This window comes from Apus apus, chromosome 5 (genome assembly GCF_020740795.1).
Source record: "Apus apus isolate bApuApu2 chromosome 5, bApuApu2.pri.cur, whole genome shotgun sequence".
NCBI classification, from domain to species: domain Eukaryota; kingdom Metazoa; phylum Chordata; class Aves; order Apodiformes; family Apodidae; genus Apus; species Apus apus.
This window is the reverse complement of record NC_067286.1, coordinates 15,497,914-15,513,856: the sequence shown is the minus strand read 5'-3', so window position 1 is coordinate 15,513,856 and position 15,943 is coordinate 15,497,914. Positions and strand designations below refer to the sequence as shown.

The following is a 15,943-nucleotide window of genomic DNA, read 5'->3' as shown; positions in this document are numbered from 1 at the left end:
CCCTCCTTCATGTCTTTCCCACCTGTTTGTTCAATGCAGCTACATTTGCCTAGTACTTACCCACCTGACTGCAACTGCAGGTTGAGCAAAGATGATGACTTGTTCCCTTTTCCAACAAAGGGACTGTTAGCTTCTACTATGCAAAGTGTTCTGGGTATACTTAGGAGAGTTTTTAATACCAGCAGCTAGCAAAGTATTATAGTGGAACTATCCAGTTTTCCTGCTTATGGAAATACACTAAAGTCATCTGGAAAATACCTTTCTTATTGTGGGACAAATTACTCAACTCTCATTTTGTACTAAATTTTGCTGGCTGTGATAAATTCCAGAATGCAAGCTACAGTAGGTTTTAGATAGATAGCAGTGTGCAGGACAAATTAACCAAGCCTGGACAGATATAAAAAAACAAGAATCCTTATGTGGATTTGCTGACTGAGCAGCACATTCCCAAATAGAACTGGCAACCATTCAACCTGCCACTGTTGTTGTGAAGAAAGTTCTTACAGATTGGCTTCTTTTAAGAATGGATTTTTATTGACTTTCCAGATGACACGATTAATCCACGTAGTCAGGATTTCTACTTTGCACATAATCGAAAGTGTAAACAGAAATCTGAGCATCAGTGTATGCTCACTTCTTCAATGGTGACCCAGCATTTGCCTCCTAAAAAAAAAGTCCTGCTGTTTTCAATTTGCACTTCCATTCTGAACCATTTGTAGATACTCCTTGTATAGCTTCTCTTGGGTTTCATAAATTTTCTTTAGCTTCTTAATTTGTCCTTTGCTGAGTTCTTTGCCTTCTGTATCATGGGTGGGGAATCCCTGATATATTAAAACAAAAAAAAAAAAAGAAAAAAAAAGGTAATATTTAAGATAAATTCTTGGACTGCTTTTGCTCCTTATGAAATAGTGTTTTAATAAGATGGGGGATAATGTCATAATGACAAGCTGTCAGGATGGGGTGTATCTTGACTAATTTTAGTCACCTAGAAGTTTGACAACTAGCTTTGACTATTTGTGTAGGTCCCTTCATAGTTAAAAAAGGGGCAGGGAGTTGCTTTGTTTTCTGTCCTGTATTATGGTAGGCTTAGACAACTAACTTCTAGATGGTTACAGTTAAGAAAATAATGACTAAAGCTTATACAGATGGTTAAGAGACCAATTTTAAATCACAGCGAATTAAATCCAAGGCTTAAAGCAAAAGCAGTAAAAAAATTGTGTTCTTGATGGAGAAAGTATGAGCAGAGTTTTTATGGCATTCTCCTTGGCTTGCTGGGTACTTTCCAGTATTTACACTCTCCATTCTTACTTGCCCCAAGGGCTTGAACTGGTGTGGGTGAAGAGGACAGGCAGAAGCAGGACCAATGTCCCAGATAAAGTGCTGAAGAAATAGCACTTTATGTTTTCCATGTACACCTTTTATCCTCAAGGGATAATCAAGATAATCAAGAGCAAAGTTATCTGTCTAGCCTCTTCAGAGATCCTTTGCCAGGAGAGAGCAAAACAATGGGCAGAACCAAAAAGGAAGCACAGCACCTCTCTGAAAAACATAACTGTCTCCATCAGTTCTGGCAGAGTTGGGGAGTTTGTCCTTGCAAGTGAACTCCTTGCCTTGCAACAAGGTAGTAAATCTGTGGACACATATTATATGTGTTCCTATCCACAGTATCTATGGGGGATTTTGCTCTGCAGTAAAAGGGGCCAAAGGAGACCAATGTAAAATGAAAATACCCTGGAAACAATGGCTAATAGCTAGAGAGCCTTGCTGTCTAATGTAAGGTATGGGCAATAAAATTAATATATCACAGCTTTTCTTTCTCTCCTTCCCTCCTCTTGTTACATTAACAGCACTGCCTTGAAGGCTTTGGAACAAGGTCAGCTATGTACACATATAACTGAGTATGTACAACTGGGGAAGAAAAAACAGTCCCTATCTAAAGAAGAGTCTCTTACATTTTCATCAAACACGGAATATTTGTCATGTTCTGATTTAAACATTTCATGTGGTGGAATCTTCATTTTTGCCAGTTTTGCTGCCTGTAAGATAAAATGTGAATTAACATCACAGTTAATCACTGACAATCTGTCACATATGCAATAGGAAAAGTAGACTACGCAAATCAAAGATAATTTAATTCACAATTGTTTATAATGGGAAAATAAACTTTCAGTGAGGAACAACTCAGTAAGTCTTTAGCTGTGCTTGTCTGGGGCAGGGGGAAATTTGTTTGATATGCTCCAAAACCTACACCTATAATTTGGCTCCTCAGTGTTTTAGGTATAAACACAAAGTTGCTATGAGTAAAGAATATTCAGCAATTAGGTCACTGCAAAGGGAACGACCTTTATCAACAGTTTCTTGCTGACAAGCATAGATTTCTATGTTGGTCACAGCAGGATCAGGATGCAAGTAATTCCACTGAAAATAAACTGAACTTTCACTTATCTGTAAACAAACACATATCAGAATCCTTTCCAAGTTATTTATGCCCAATACAAGGGAATCACATTTTAGAGAGAATGCAAAAAGCTACTTGGAATTAATGGATGGTAAATGCTATTTATCTGTTTTTCTCTTTGTAAGTGATGCTCTCTAAAAGTTAATTTCCTCTTTTAACCCAGAAAGTCATTTCCTGTACTGTTAGTGTCATCAGCACAGTAAACAATCTTTTCTTCTTTTGAGTTAATCTCCTCTGGCTGTCTACTCCTCATTCAAAGCCTAAAACCTTTGAGCTATCTCAATTACAACTGTAGAGATAAAAATGTGTTTTTACAAAACACTACATTTTAGAGTCAAGCATAGGGAACAGGTGGGTTCTTAAAGAGAAAAAAAGTTTTCACACATACCTGCAACACTAGAAAGGGAAGAAAATCATGACACAAGCAAAATCTTCTGTAACAGGCATGTAAGACACTACTTTGGCACTTAAGGAGGTCATACTGTCTATAGACTGAAATAAGTGCTCTAAGTTGTTCTAAGAAGCTTTTGCAGCCTTCAGATGTGTTTTCAAAGATGGCTTCTCTATGATAGGAGCTGAATATTCAAATCTGAACTGTAAGCCAAAGTCATTCTGAGCAGGAAATTGTACATGAAATATAAAATAAGAAATGGAGGCCCAGTTCAGGCTGGGCAGAGAGCCTGTGTTCTAATGTCATCTTTCCTGCATGTAACTATTGCTTCTAACACTTTTCTTCAAAACCATATTATAAAGATCTGAACACTTACTTCCTGCTCTTGTTTTTTCCTGGCTGCTTCTTCTTTCTTCCTTTTTTTCTCTTCTTCAAGCTATGAAAGGCAATATTAATGAGTAAAAGGTAACAAAGTACTTCATTTAGTTGTTTTCTACAAATCCAAGCCAGCTAACTCCCCTGGATATCTAATTACAGACAGAACTGGCAGCATGACCTGCAGCAAACCCACCATGCTTTATAATTAGGATTGTCTGATACTTCCCACTGTACAACTGATTTAATTTGCTTTTATTCACAGTTAAACCAGTTTTAACTGTTCAGAATGCATTTTGCATGCTAATGTGGAAATACCTACAAAGCCTGCAAAATAAGTGATTCTGCCATTTCATGGGGAAAGATATTTTGCAAGTGACTTTAAAAAAAGACCATATTTCACTGACATTTTAAGCTCTTGCTTCAAACTGTGAAGACTTCACAGTTTCTCAAGAAGCAGTTGTATCCCTTGATGTTCCTAGGGAAACAACTATCCAAATTTAGCCAACTTATGAAACTTAAAAAAAATAAATAAATCACACATATATATATCTCATCTTGCACTAGGAGGGACCTGCCGGTTCTCCAAGGGTTCTGCCAGTTCTGAACATAATACTGTTTCCAGGAAAAATGTACCCTAGCTGCATGTTCCACCCAGCAGCTATATACAAACTGCCTTCAAATATTTTTTTTTATGAAAACAACTGGAATTGGCTGAAACTACATTTTACTTCTCCCTTCTCTAAAAAACATCTACATGGAAGGAGAAACATTGGAAACTCTTACAGACATTTCTTATCATGATGGATTTGTACTCTCTGTTAAAACTGAAGACATGCATATGACGTCTTACTTTTAAATGTTAAAAAGTCTATCAGTGTTAGGAAGTGCCAAAAGGAGATGTTTCTGTACAGACCTTATGCATTGTGAATGAGAATTCACAGCCTTTAGTTAGTAACATGTGATTTCTTGCCCTCACACCCTGAATATCTCAGTCATCTATACTAGTCATCTAAATCTATTAAGATCTAGCTAGTGCATTTAGTTCTCACACAGCAAATACAGTCTAGTTCTATGGAAAACATCAGCTTCATTTGTACAGACAAAATAAGTCCAAATTAGCTTCTCACTGGAATCGTTCTTTCAGAGAGATTAGACACTATGTATGCAATACTCAACATCCCTTAATTATATGAAGATTTTAAACATGCATGCAAACAATCTTAGAGGTATTCATTAGGTCCCAACAAAATTTTCAAGAAGGTACTGCTTCAAAAATCATTCTTCTGAACACACTAGTTCTCTGATGTTATCTTCCTTGTTGCTAGTCTGTTAACAGTTTTCTTAGAAGTTATCAAGGAAATGTAAAAGTATCCACAGCTCACAAATCACTATAAATTAAAAAAATAAATTAGAATGCTTAAACTAACCTTTTTCTTTTCTTCTCTTTCTTTCAATAACGTGTCCTTATCCACTAATTTAACCACAGTTGGAAGTCCTGAAGAAACAAAACCAGATTAATTACTTTCCCATGTTTGACAAGTCAAAGATAAATGCATTTACCCTATGAGAACTGTTTTCATTTTGCAAGCTGAATGCAAATACAACTCCATATCTACTCAAAAGTGACAAAGAAATTAGATACTGTACAAAAAGATGAAGATTGCAATGTACATATTGACATTCAAAACATATATTCTAATATACAGTTCTATAACTTATATTCATATATCAGAAATAGGATATGATATAGCTTGAGTTGTGTTGGATTATTCCAGATTAGTCTTGATGGGTTGTTTTCCCATACTTATGAAAATAGTAAGAGCTTAAGAACAGCTACCTACAAACTTGCAAGACATATAACTGAGTACCTTCATGATCTTCAAATCGAACACCAAGTTCAGGAAGGATGTCATCTCGAAGAGCATCACTCAACTGCAGCACTTCAGTTACTACAAAGCATGAAAAATACTTTTAGTGAAGTAAGATTTGGTGAAAGTATAATTCTAGCCTGCTAGGTAGTTATTTAAATGCAATTAAGAAATTGCCACTTTCTCACACAGGCCAGAGAAAGATCTTTTTGGTTGTTTTTTTTTAAAGTTAGTTCTGCCTTCTTTCATCTACACATAGAAGCATCATGTTTCTTTGCAGGGACTTGAAACCCATACATTTTTTCCAAAGACCCTGTGCTACATCTAACAGTGCCTTTGAAGGGCTATGACTTTTAGTTTGATAACTACACATACATTTGTCAGAGCAACTGTAATCCAAACATCCTCTTTCTACAGACAGCTATCTTTTACCACCTCATCTGACCAAGATGGTGTTTTTTTTTCAAGCAAGCTAGTTGCAGCAGAACTGAGATTTTTTTATTTGGCTTTCCAGATGGTCATGAGGACATCATGACTAACGTTATTTTTGTTTCTTGCAAAGAGCCTTTGATGACAACAAATGGTTAAGAACTCAAGATTTAGCTGAACTAGATGCTATCAGGTCTTAAGAGAAAAATAAATCTTCATGCAAGATATTTAACTGGTTGAGAAATTGTATCTGCCAAGAAGCAGCAGTTGAGAGGGACTAAATGCAACAAGACAATCCAGTATGTTGCTGTTGTGTACTAAATTCAGTGGCATTTTTTATAGGTAGTCTTATATTTAAGAGGAAACGCTTACCAGGTGTTACAAGGTAGATACCTGGGTTAGATAATACCATGTGCTTGTAATAAAAAAGCATTCTCCTTTCAAGCAACTCTCAGCTGGTTAAGCCTAAGTAGTAATAGGGGTCTCAAAGGTAGTAATTCTAGCAGTAGAAGCTGCCATCCAGACACTATACTAAACACACTGCACGTGTGAATAGATAAAAGTACCACCCCTGAGCTTTCACCTCTTCCATAATTCTCAGAGCCTCAGAGAGCTGAACAGTGAACATAGCACCAACTATCCTAACACCACAAAAAAGAACCACCACCCTAATTCCTTGCATAGTAGTTTCAGCAGCTCTCCCTTTGTATAGGAAAGCACTGCAGTTTAGAGAGCCTCTTTTGTCTGCTGTGAACTAAGTAATTATTTTTCTTGATCCAGAGCAGTTAATACACAGTAAATCACATTAATGTTTGATGCAACTCTAAATAAGCCATTAAGATAAACAAGGGATAAGATTACCTAACTGGCTGTTGTCAACACACTAAAAGGTGTTGCCTCTAACCCAGACAAAGGAATTACAATACCATATCAAGAATATATCAGAAACACCTACTGCTTATTCAATAAAACAGCATCTGCTCAGTTATAAATATTTACTTATCTGAAATAATGAATAATTGAAAGTTTAAAAAGAAGAAATTCATCAAGGTAGAGAAAAAGGAGACATGTATAGTAAAACATGTATTATTTATGAAAGGACACATTCTTTGCTCAATCCTCTGTCATAAAGAGGAGTCAGCACCATGCTTCTTAGGGCTGAAATGTGCCTGTTCCTTTCATGGGGTATCTCCAGAGCAAAGATGTCTAGGGAGTGGGTAAGGGGCTGTTTATGGGTCTGCCCCAAGACATGAGCCATTATCCTCACTAAGGACAGTGACCAGGAAACCAGTGGGATGGATAGTGCCTTATCATCAGTGCCCATGACGACCCTAGCAGCTAGGCACTCCTGGAGCCCATGACTATTTCCCAGACTTCTTTTCATAATTTCTGTGAATTTCAAGCCAAAGAGTCTCAGTTTACCATAACTGCTAGATATGTTCACAAATGAAATCAAGACTCAACTGCAAATAATCCGTGCAGGTCTCCAGTTTGAATACTAATAGAGAATTTAATGTTTGAAAGTTAGCCATTCTGCATGATGGTAAAATTTTTGTGAAATATATAGATTTTATTCTTTCAAAAAACAGTTTTACAAATGGCTGTTCTGTGAAGTGTTCTGCAAATATAGATACATTTTTTAAAGTTACATGGATGGGTACATTTGTATTACTCTGCAGATTTTACAAATCAGAATGCTTTTTATTTAACCTCTAAAAATACTCAAAACAATACAGATCATGTTAATTGATATTTAGCACGATCCTGCCAGCATTGGGCACGGGGAAACTCCTTTCACTTACAACCACGTAGAGGCAGTATCCCCAGCCATTAATCAGAACAACTTTTACAGCAATTTAACACCTCCTGCAAGCAAGAACTGAATAGGTACAGGAAACAAAGCAGTTGCACGTCAGCGCGGGTCCTGCCAACCACCCCTCGGCTGCCCTGTATCAAATAGTTTAATGGAAGGTGCCTCCCTGGCCAAACTGCAGAGTGCTCTGTACCCCAAGCAAACAGCAACCAGATCCAGCTTTATTCTTACTGCCCAATTAATTTCAGGCAAAAATAATCAATACCTTCCAAGTAAGAAGCTCAAGTGCCACAGTAAGCAGTCTAGCACTAAGCATGTTCTAAAAATGATCTGCCAGAAGCCCCATTATATTGAGACCTTACCACTGTTAAGAGTGAGGATCAGTTTAGCTTAACCATCAGAAAGCAAGGGAGAAAAAAGCCTCATATAAAATGAGTAGTTATTTTAATTATTGAAAGAAGAAAAGTCACATTTTTGGCTGAGGATATACACACAAACTTATTGAATTAATTCAAGTTACAGAAAAATATTTGCTCTTGGAACTAGTAAGCCTATTTCTCAGTATCAATCAGCCATATATGAGTTTGAGAGTAATAGCTGAGCAGTCACATTAACAGAATTTTGTGCTTTTAAGGTAAACTTATTAGCCCTCAGAATAACTCAAAACAGTAACAGAATTTGGTTTCACATTCTTTGCTAGCTGAATAGGTCATCAACCAGACCTTGCAAGTAATTTTATGTTTCTGTTATATGGGTTATTTATGTTTTACGTACACAAAAATTGTCCTATTTTGCCTTCAAGTACAAATCTCAGTGTAAAAAAGTTTTAAGAAAACAAGAATCAAATACATATTAAAGATACTAAAATTCCACAGGCAACAGCAGAAAATAGTAAGAGCAAAGTCTTAATGGAACAGCCTTTTTAACACAGCATGATCAAAGCTCTTCTGAGGGGGGGGGAAAAAGCACCCAGAACAACTTCTAGCAAACTTTCAGATGAATTCTCCAAAGACAGCACTCAATTATCATCAGGGAAGCTACAATTTCAACTATGCTAACAAGTAAGAACAAACATCTCAGGCTATTTAAACACAGACAGTATCATTGTATAGTAATCTATACTATTAAGGGAATGCAAGTTCCCTACGGGAAGATATCATGGGTACTAACATACCTAAAAAGCAGGGAGTGCCCTCATCTAGAGAAACAAGAGCTAGTCCTAGTAATTCCAGAACTTTTAGATCCTTTAGGAAATTAAAAGAAAATTAGTTTAGCAGTCTGTAAAAGATTCCAAAATTAAAGAGACAGGTAGCAGAGATGCAATTATTCAAACAAGCTCTGATTTAAAGATGCTTTTCTTTTATTCTCTATGCAAAGAGAGACTGTATCAGCTGGCTTAGCTCCCCAGTTTGATTCCTAAGATCTCCAAGTCTCATGTGCAACAATCCAAGAAAAAGTGAACTCTCACCTTTCTTCTCTCTGGCAATTTGTCGTACTCCTTCTCTGAACTCAGAAAGAACGTGTAGATATGGCATCACTGTGGATTCAATCTGCAGGGTAATTATTTCTGCAGTTAGATAATCATCATTCAGATATAACGCGTCTTTACCCACTTCATATTTATGTGCTGTTGTATGAAACATGACTCTCAGGGCAGATCTGTTATCAATAAATATTGTCATTGCTCTATTGATGTCAAAATATAAATGATAATTTGCCTTAGCTGTCAAGTTTCCTTTTGTGCAGATAAAATCAGCTTAGGAAGTCTTGCCTCTCCTCATTCCTTTTTCATCTCTTTTTGGTTACAGATCCATCAGTTCCACAGGGTTATGCTAACTATAATGCAGTACAGGTATAAAAACAACACCTAGATGAATTTGCCCCTTTATGTTCTGTTTTGTCTTACTTGAGTCCAACTGCTTGTCAGATATAATACCAAGTGAAATTGATGCGAGGACTTATTTTTGTTAGAACGTAAATCTGTTCCTCAGATGTTGGCTTATGCTAATTATATTTATTTCCAATACAGTGCAGCTGTCTGTATTCCTCACACCACTTCCTCCCCCACAAAAAGTGGGGAGAGATCACTTTTGAATGATTTCAGGTGCATGTAAATGCTGGTCATGAAAGCTCAAATAAAAAGTCCTGAGAATCCTGCTCTCAATGGTAGTGAATTGCCACAGCAAGAAGCTACTGAACAATTACAAAAACAACTACAGAGCAGCACTGTCTGCCAACACTCCTCTGAAATCCCAAGAGGACACTGCTTAAACTGAAAGTTTCATAACTCTGGAGAGTGGGGGAGAGTGAGGAAAAAAACACACTCTTTTGTTCCCCCCCCCAGTTTCCATGTGTCTTTTGCATCTGTTAAATCTCCATAATGAATTCATGTGCAATTAACAGACAGGATAGTCTGTTATGCTCTCAAAATGCCCGTGTGAAAGAAATAGAGGTGCTCCATTAAATCTTTTCATACATGTGAATACTACGCAGTTTCACAACCTGAACCATTACTGACAAGTGCGGTAGAAACAGCAGACTCTAGAAGGCGAGCAAGTCACATCTCCACTACCCCCTCTACACTCAAACTAGCTCAACGTGCACATGAAGTGGCATCAGGAAAGCATGACCTGTCACTACTTTATGAGATGTTTAAAGGTGAAAGGTTTTTATTTCCCAAATAACTAAGTTGACAGCAACACTGAATTCATTTGGAAAATGAGACTATGGAACTTGAGGTTTTCTGACTTCAAATCTCTTCTATCCTCTTTCACATAAATCACTGAATCATAGCAAATAATCTAGTTGTTCTTTCAGAGCTTTTGAAGAGGATTTATGCATTTTTTGAAGACAATTACTGTACTGGTTCCTTCATTTTCAATTTAGAAAAAGAACCAATAAGCCTGATCCACAGCCTTCTATAATTAACATGAAGTTTTTTGACCTTGAATGTTCACCTGGTAGTTTTTACTAAGAAAAAAAGTATCTGCGTGGAAGATTGAAAGAGGGTACATTTAATGAAACAGCCAGATCACATGTAATACTATGCATCTTGATATTTTAAAGCTTAAAACCAGTAATGTCCTAGGTGATAAATGCAGAAGCTTCTTGGGTTAGTACAGGATTCCTTCTGCACAAGATTCTTCTGACTCTACTACACTTGGCAACGTTCCTTTAAAGGAGCTAAAGGGCTTAGCTTCTTGTTACAAGCTATAACCAATCCTTCCATAAAGCACATCTGTTGCAAACACTGCCTAAATGAAGTGCAAAATACAAATTTTATTTTCATTTTCCCTAAAAAGGTAAGTGTTATAGTGCTGCTGTTCTTCTGAAATTCAAAATAATTCTGAACTAAATTAAAATTCACTATTCATGGGTTTTAGTATGGATACTGAGAATCTTCCTTATCATGCTTGTTACTTCATTACTGGATATTTTCACAGCACGGTAATGGAAGTATTTGCATGAGCAATTATCAGGTGAGTGTTCGTTCACATTCTTCAACCACAAGCAAGCTTTCCTTTTCCTTTGATGAAGAAAAAGTTTAGCTTTTTTGTTATACCACAGATGTTTTAATTACTCCTTCAGAGAAGGAAAGGAAAAACACACAGTCACACCTCTGAATGCAGAAAAAGCACCAATTTGTCCATGTCAGATTTTCTGCAGGAACAAAGAGAGCAAAATTCCTAATGTTCATATGGAGTTACTTCTCCTGCCTGCACCATGAAACATTACTGCTATTAAAGGGCCCATCAGCACTTTCATCAGATATCTACAAAGTATTTCCAGAAAAATTCTGCATCCCAGTAGAACTGCTGGGTGACCAAAGCAAAACAGCCTTCAGAAGCCAGATAAAAACTGTGGCTACAAATGAGATCAGAGAAAGAGATTGAAATGCGTATAAAACTCCAGCTGCCTCCAGGCTGGATTTTGGTGTACCACAAGGTAGTTTAATGAGTATAATTATGTTTTTGAAGCTACTTAACATACAAATACTCATAATGAGTCTTTAAACTGTAGCATATACTGTCTGTAGTTAACGTGGTTTCTTAAACAGACTCATCATTCAGAAGACAAGATAATTCTTTTTCTGGTTGCTATACAATTTGTCTGTCATTAAGTCAAACAAACCTATAAAAAAACCGAACTCTCATAAAAGAAAAATCCTGCTTCCTAATCCAGTTACTTCAGATTCAAATGTTAAAAGCAGAAAGAAGGTAACTCAGCTGCATATCAGTAATGTAATCACTTTATCTAACCTAAGCTTTCAAAGGGCACGGAGTAATTTTGTATAGTGTACTTTGTCCTTCACTTACATTTATGTTTTGACTGTTCCCTCCAACAGGAAAACCAACTGAGTCGTCACTTTCTATGGCACCAAAAATCTGATCAAGGGGGAAAAAAAAATAAAAATAATTGCATGCATCAAGTCACAGGTATGTGAAAATTAGAAAAATCACATGTGCTAGCCAAAATTCACTGCTCTAATTAAATGTTTTTGTTTTTAAATTATAAAGCATACTAAGCATTTGCTTTCAGATTTTGCTTTAAAGCTGTCAGATTTGACATACTGACTTTGTATTTTTTCCGTCTAGTTTTTCTTGACTGCTCTGGCTCTCCACTATTTAACTAAACATTAGCTGAAATTATAAAGTAACATAAAGGACTCAAAATTGTTCCTCCTGCAGCACACGCTGCAATCTGGGGTTGTTTTGGTTGAGTGTATGTGGAAGATCTCCAGTTTCCTACAAGATTTAACAAAGACTGTACAGAACACTATATACTTGAAAACCACAACAGTTAGAATTGCACAATTGCAATAGCAATGCTGCTACTTCCTGTTACATACCTTTAGCATTTGAGTGATATAGGAACTGATGTTTTCTAAAAGAAGTCTGTTTGGCATTTGTCTGGAAGATTTCTTTGCAGCAATATAGGAGTTACTCTGACTGACTAACGAACGCATTTCTTCTAAGACAGAGCGAGTGTCAATATTGTCACACAGTGCTTCATGAATTGCTGCCTTCTTGTCGTAAAAGCTAGGAAGAAAAACAAAATTTTACTATTGATGTCAAAAGCATCTACAACCTACTCTGAAGAACTTCTGTTAGAAGAGTAAGGAGACTTAGAAGTGACATAATCTTTTGTTGATCATCGTTTATTTTTGAAGGAAAAACAGACAAGTGAGAAAAAGTCATAATCACGATACTGCTGTTTTGCTGCTATGGAGAAAGGCAGGATAATCTAATTACCAACAACTGGCCAAACAATCATATCTAACATTTTTTTTCAGCAACTGACCTTTTCATACCAGTTTTTAAAAGTATTATACATTGCTTACTAAGTACCTTCCTGTGTTTATTTTTTTCTTTTTTTAAACAGTATTGCTCTCCTCTCCCTATGTACAAGTCAAGTACACTGTTCTGTAACTTCCCAGTGAGAAGCACCAATTTGGAAGTTAACTTACTAGGAAGTGAATTGTTATGAAGCTATTACAAGCAGATACAGGTAATAAACTAATGCAAACCTTTGTAATATTCATGTATAGGCATAATAAGTAATACAGTACATTAAGTACCATTTCAGCACACAAGGAGTAATACTGTTTCAAATAACATACATTTTCCAGAAAAAAAAAGAGAATGAGAAGGGATAGAGAAAGGAGACAAAAACAAATATCCATAAAGCATATCTTCTGTTCCTCCCACTCCTTTGTAGCTTCCCTCTGACCTATTACTTACTATCTTCCTGCTTTTTTTTAAAAAAGGGTTCTCTTTACCAACCTCAAGTTGAAGGCAAAATTTTCAGAGGCTGAACAGAAACATCTGATCCTTCAGTAGTCAACATCTCTCCACAACAGTGAACTGTACTAGGAACAATTTTAGTACTACAACCGAAGATGCTTCTATTTTAAATTTCACTCATAATAGAAGTCCTATAAATAGCTGTCCATATTACAAACAATAATGTAATTTTGTCATTAAAGTAGAAAACTGCAATATTTATAGCACTGTCTCATTTTCAACATTTTCAAACATTCGCACTCTGATTGTTTGGGCTTTTAGTCAGGTCATTTAGGTTCTGTTTGTCTCAGTTTGCTCAATGCACTTAGAAACGTGTAAAATACTATTTTTCCAGTTGTAACCACAGTGAATTATCGGTCACTTCTCAGATAGAAAAATGGCATGTAGTGAAAAAAATCAAAGCCATCTAAAAAATAAATTCTCTTTCCCTTCAGAAACAGGGCAATGAGGCATGCCAGTGTACTTAACAAACAAAAGGGAAATTAACAATTTAATCTATACTTCATAAACTCTTGCAAGATTAAATTCATTAGGTTGTATAGAGCTGGGATACTCAATGGAAATTCTAGAATTATAAGCATCACTATATACACAGCGAGTCTTTTTGCAAAGAAAAAAATAATTAAACATGTAGCTACAGAATGGCTATTCACAGAGAAGCAGGAATGCTCCACTCACTTTTTATTCAGCTCTGCTTCCTGATTTTCCCATTTCTGAAACTGGCCTGTCACATCAGTGGGAGCCCGAAGAATATCCTTCACATTTAAAAAGAATTCCTATAAAAGAAGAATATATCTAAAACTCAGTTTAAACTAGACACAATCAATATTTACTGCAAAAAGGCATTATTTCTTAATTAGCCTCCTGAAGTTTATTAATTCAACACTGTTTCAGCCAGGAACTACAGAATGTCTGTCAAAACAAGAAAACCCACACATTTTGCATAACTCTGAAAATCACAGTCATACTGTAATTCAGTTCTAACTCTTTGCTTTCCATGATACACTAAGATACTCCAAGCTGCTCAATATGATACCTTATCTAAAAAATTGGTAATAGTTCTTGTGGCAGATTTTTAAATGTGTTGCTAGCAATAAAAGCTAAGGAAATAAAATGGCTCTATAGTGAGGGCCTATTTTACACGGACATCCAGATTGGCAAAAAGTTATTTTCACTTACTCTGTAGCACAAACCAAACCAAACATTTTTACATAAAAAGCAGAACAGCTTCAGCTGGAGGGACCAAGGTCAATGATCTCAAAATGCTGTACAGCCTCCTTGTGGGAAACGTGGGTTTACATTATAGCTCCAAACTAAGCAGGGAACTGTCCCTGTCCCCTCACCTATGTCTGCAAGGCACACAGGCAAGTGTTCAAAGTATATGGTGAGGAGACAAGGTAGAGCTGATACTCCCTCTTCCCCTTCGGCTATATTTGTGTGGAGTCTGATCTAGTAGACATTATGAGAGTGTCTGTTTGACTGAGTCCTATAAGCAAGCTGAACTGAGAAACCAGTCTGGTATGGCAGTGCCAAGCTGCTCAGAGATGTCAAAACTTGGAGAGAGCACCTATCTGCAGAGAAATGTAGGTGTCTCTGGAATTTACATGACTTGACTGTTCAATGGTAGCGAAACAAATACTGTGACATCCCTACTGATGAATTTAGAGGGCAAATTCAGTCTGTGGATATGGCCTGTATATCCTTGGGTTCTCTTTCATGAAACACGTATCAAAACACAATGCTTAGAGAGCCGGAGGAGGAATGGAAATCTTACTTACATTCATAAACTTCTCATACTGAATAGCTGACTCCATGGTATTGTTTGAATAATCCAGTGTATCCTTCCAAGAGTGCATGAGGAAAGCCAACCGTAACTGTCGTGCTATTAGGAGTTTCAAAACAAACCAGAAAAATAAGCACAACCTAAAGCATTGTTATGGTCTCCAATACTGCAGTGGCTAAGAACCCAATTTTTAATATTCTTACTATCAACATATCTACTAAAAAAGCAAGAACACTATCATCCATATAGATAATACAGACAAGGAACAGAAGAACAAGGAAGCAAAAGCTGGTGAAAAGAAAAACACCTGAGGTTAGTTGGTTTTGCAAACTCCATTATGTGCCTGAATAATAAAATGTCCACAGTCACCACACAACGCACATCAAAAGCAGTTAAATTCCAAAGTAACATTTACCTGTATGTTTCTTCAGTGCATCTTTTATGGTAATGAAATTCTTCAAAGATTTGGACATTTTACAGCCAGCAATTGTTAAATGGCCAGTGTGCAGAAAGTACCGAACCCAGTGATCGTTTTCAAAGTATGCCTGCAGCAAAAACCAAAAAACCCCAAAGACCCAACACTGTTTACACACAAACCATGAGGTAAGATAATTTAAGAATAAAATCCTGAGTACAAAAAGTTATGCTTATACAAAACACATGTTAATTTTTAAAAATGGAGTGATTTGTGTAAGTTACAGTCAAACAAAGCATGTTGCTTTTTCACTGCAAAAGCTGAAGGCCTGTTCATTCACCTCGGACTGTGCCAGTTCATTGTCATGGTGGGGAAATCGGAGATCAAACCCTCCTCCATGAATATCCATTGACTCTCCTAGAATGGATCCAGCCATTGCAGAACATTCAATGTGCCAACCTGGACGACCCTGTTATGAAAAAGACATAACTTAGCTACCAGTTAATTGTCATGCCTATGTATCACTTCCTCACTGGTCTGCTGCCAAGCAGTTACACACCTGAGAAAATGACATACTGTGTTACCAAGAAAAAAGAATCTCAGC

The 15,943-nt window shown here is 36.6% G+C and overlaps 1 protein-coding gene across 3 annotated transcripts in view; it reads right to left on the bottom strand.

Moving 5' to 3' along the window:
• Nucleotides 1-512: 512 nt before the first annotated feature.
• The window catches only part of CARS1 (cysteinyl-tRNA synthetase 1), a 34,172-nt gene continuing 18,741 nt past the window's right edge, over nucleotides 513-15,943 (bottom strand). For all 3 annotated transcript variants that reach the window (XM_051621429.1, XM_051621428.1, XM_051621430.1), the window contains 12 exons: nucleotides 15,680-15,808; nucleotides 15,340-15,469; nucleotides 14,920-15,023; nucleotides 13,820-13,917; nucleotides 12,187-12,376; nucleotides 11,654-11,722; nucleotides 8,806-8,887; nucleotides 5,096-5,176; nucleotides 4,655-4,722; nucleotides 3,226-3,285; nucleotides 1,953-2,036; nucleotides 513-821 (listed from right to left, as the gene is read on the bottom strand). In XM_051621429.1, coding sequence (XP_051477389.1) covers nucleotides 687-821; nucleotides 1,953-2,036; nucleotides 3,226-3,285; nucleotides 4,655-4,722; nucleotides 5,096-5,176; nucleotides 8,806-8,887; nucleotides 11,654-11,722; nucleotides 12,187-12,376; nucleotides 13,820-13,917; nucleotides 14,920-15,023; nucleotides 15,340-15,469; nucleotides 15,680-15,808 — 1,230 coding nt within the window. In that variant the 3' untranslated portion in view covers nucleotides 513-686. The remainder of the gene's footprint in view (nucleotides 822-1,952; nucleotides 2,037-3,225; nucleotides 3,286-4,654; nucleotides 4,723-5,095; nucleotides 5,177-8,805; nucleotides 8,888-11,653; nucleotides 11,723-12,186; nucleotides 12,377-13,819; nucleotides 13,918-14,919; nucleotides 15,024-15,339; nucleotides 15,470-15,679; nucleotides 15,809-15,943) is intronic.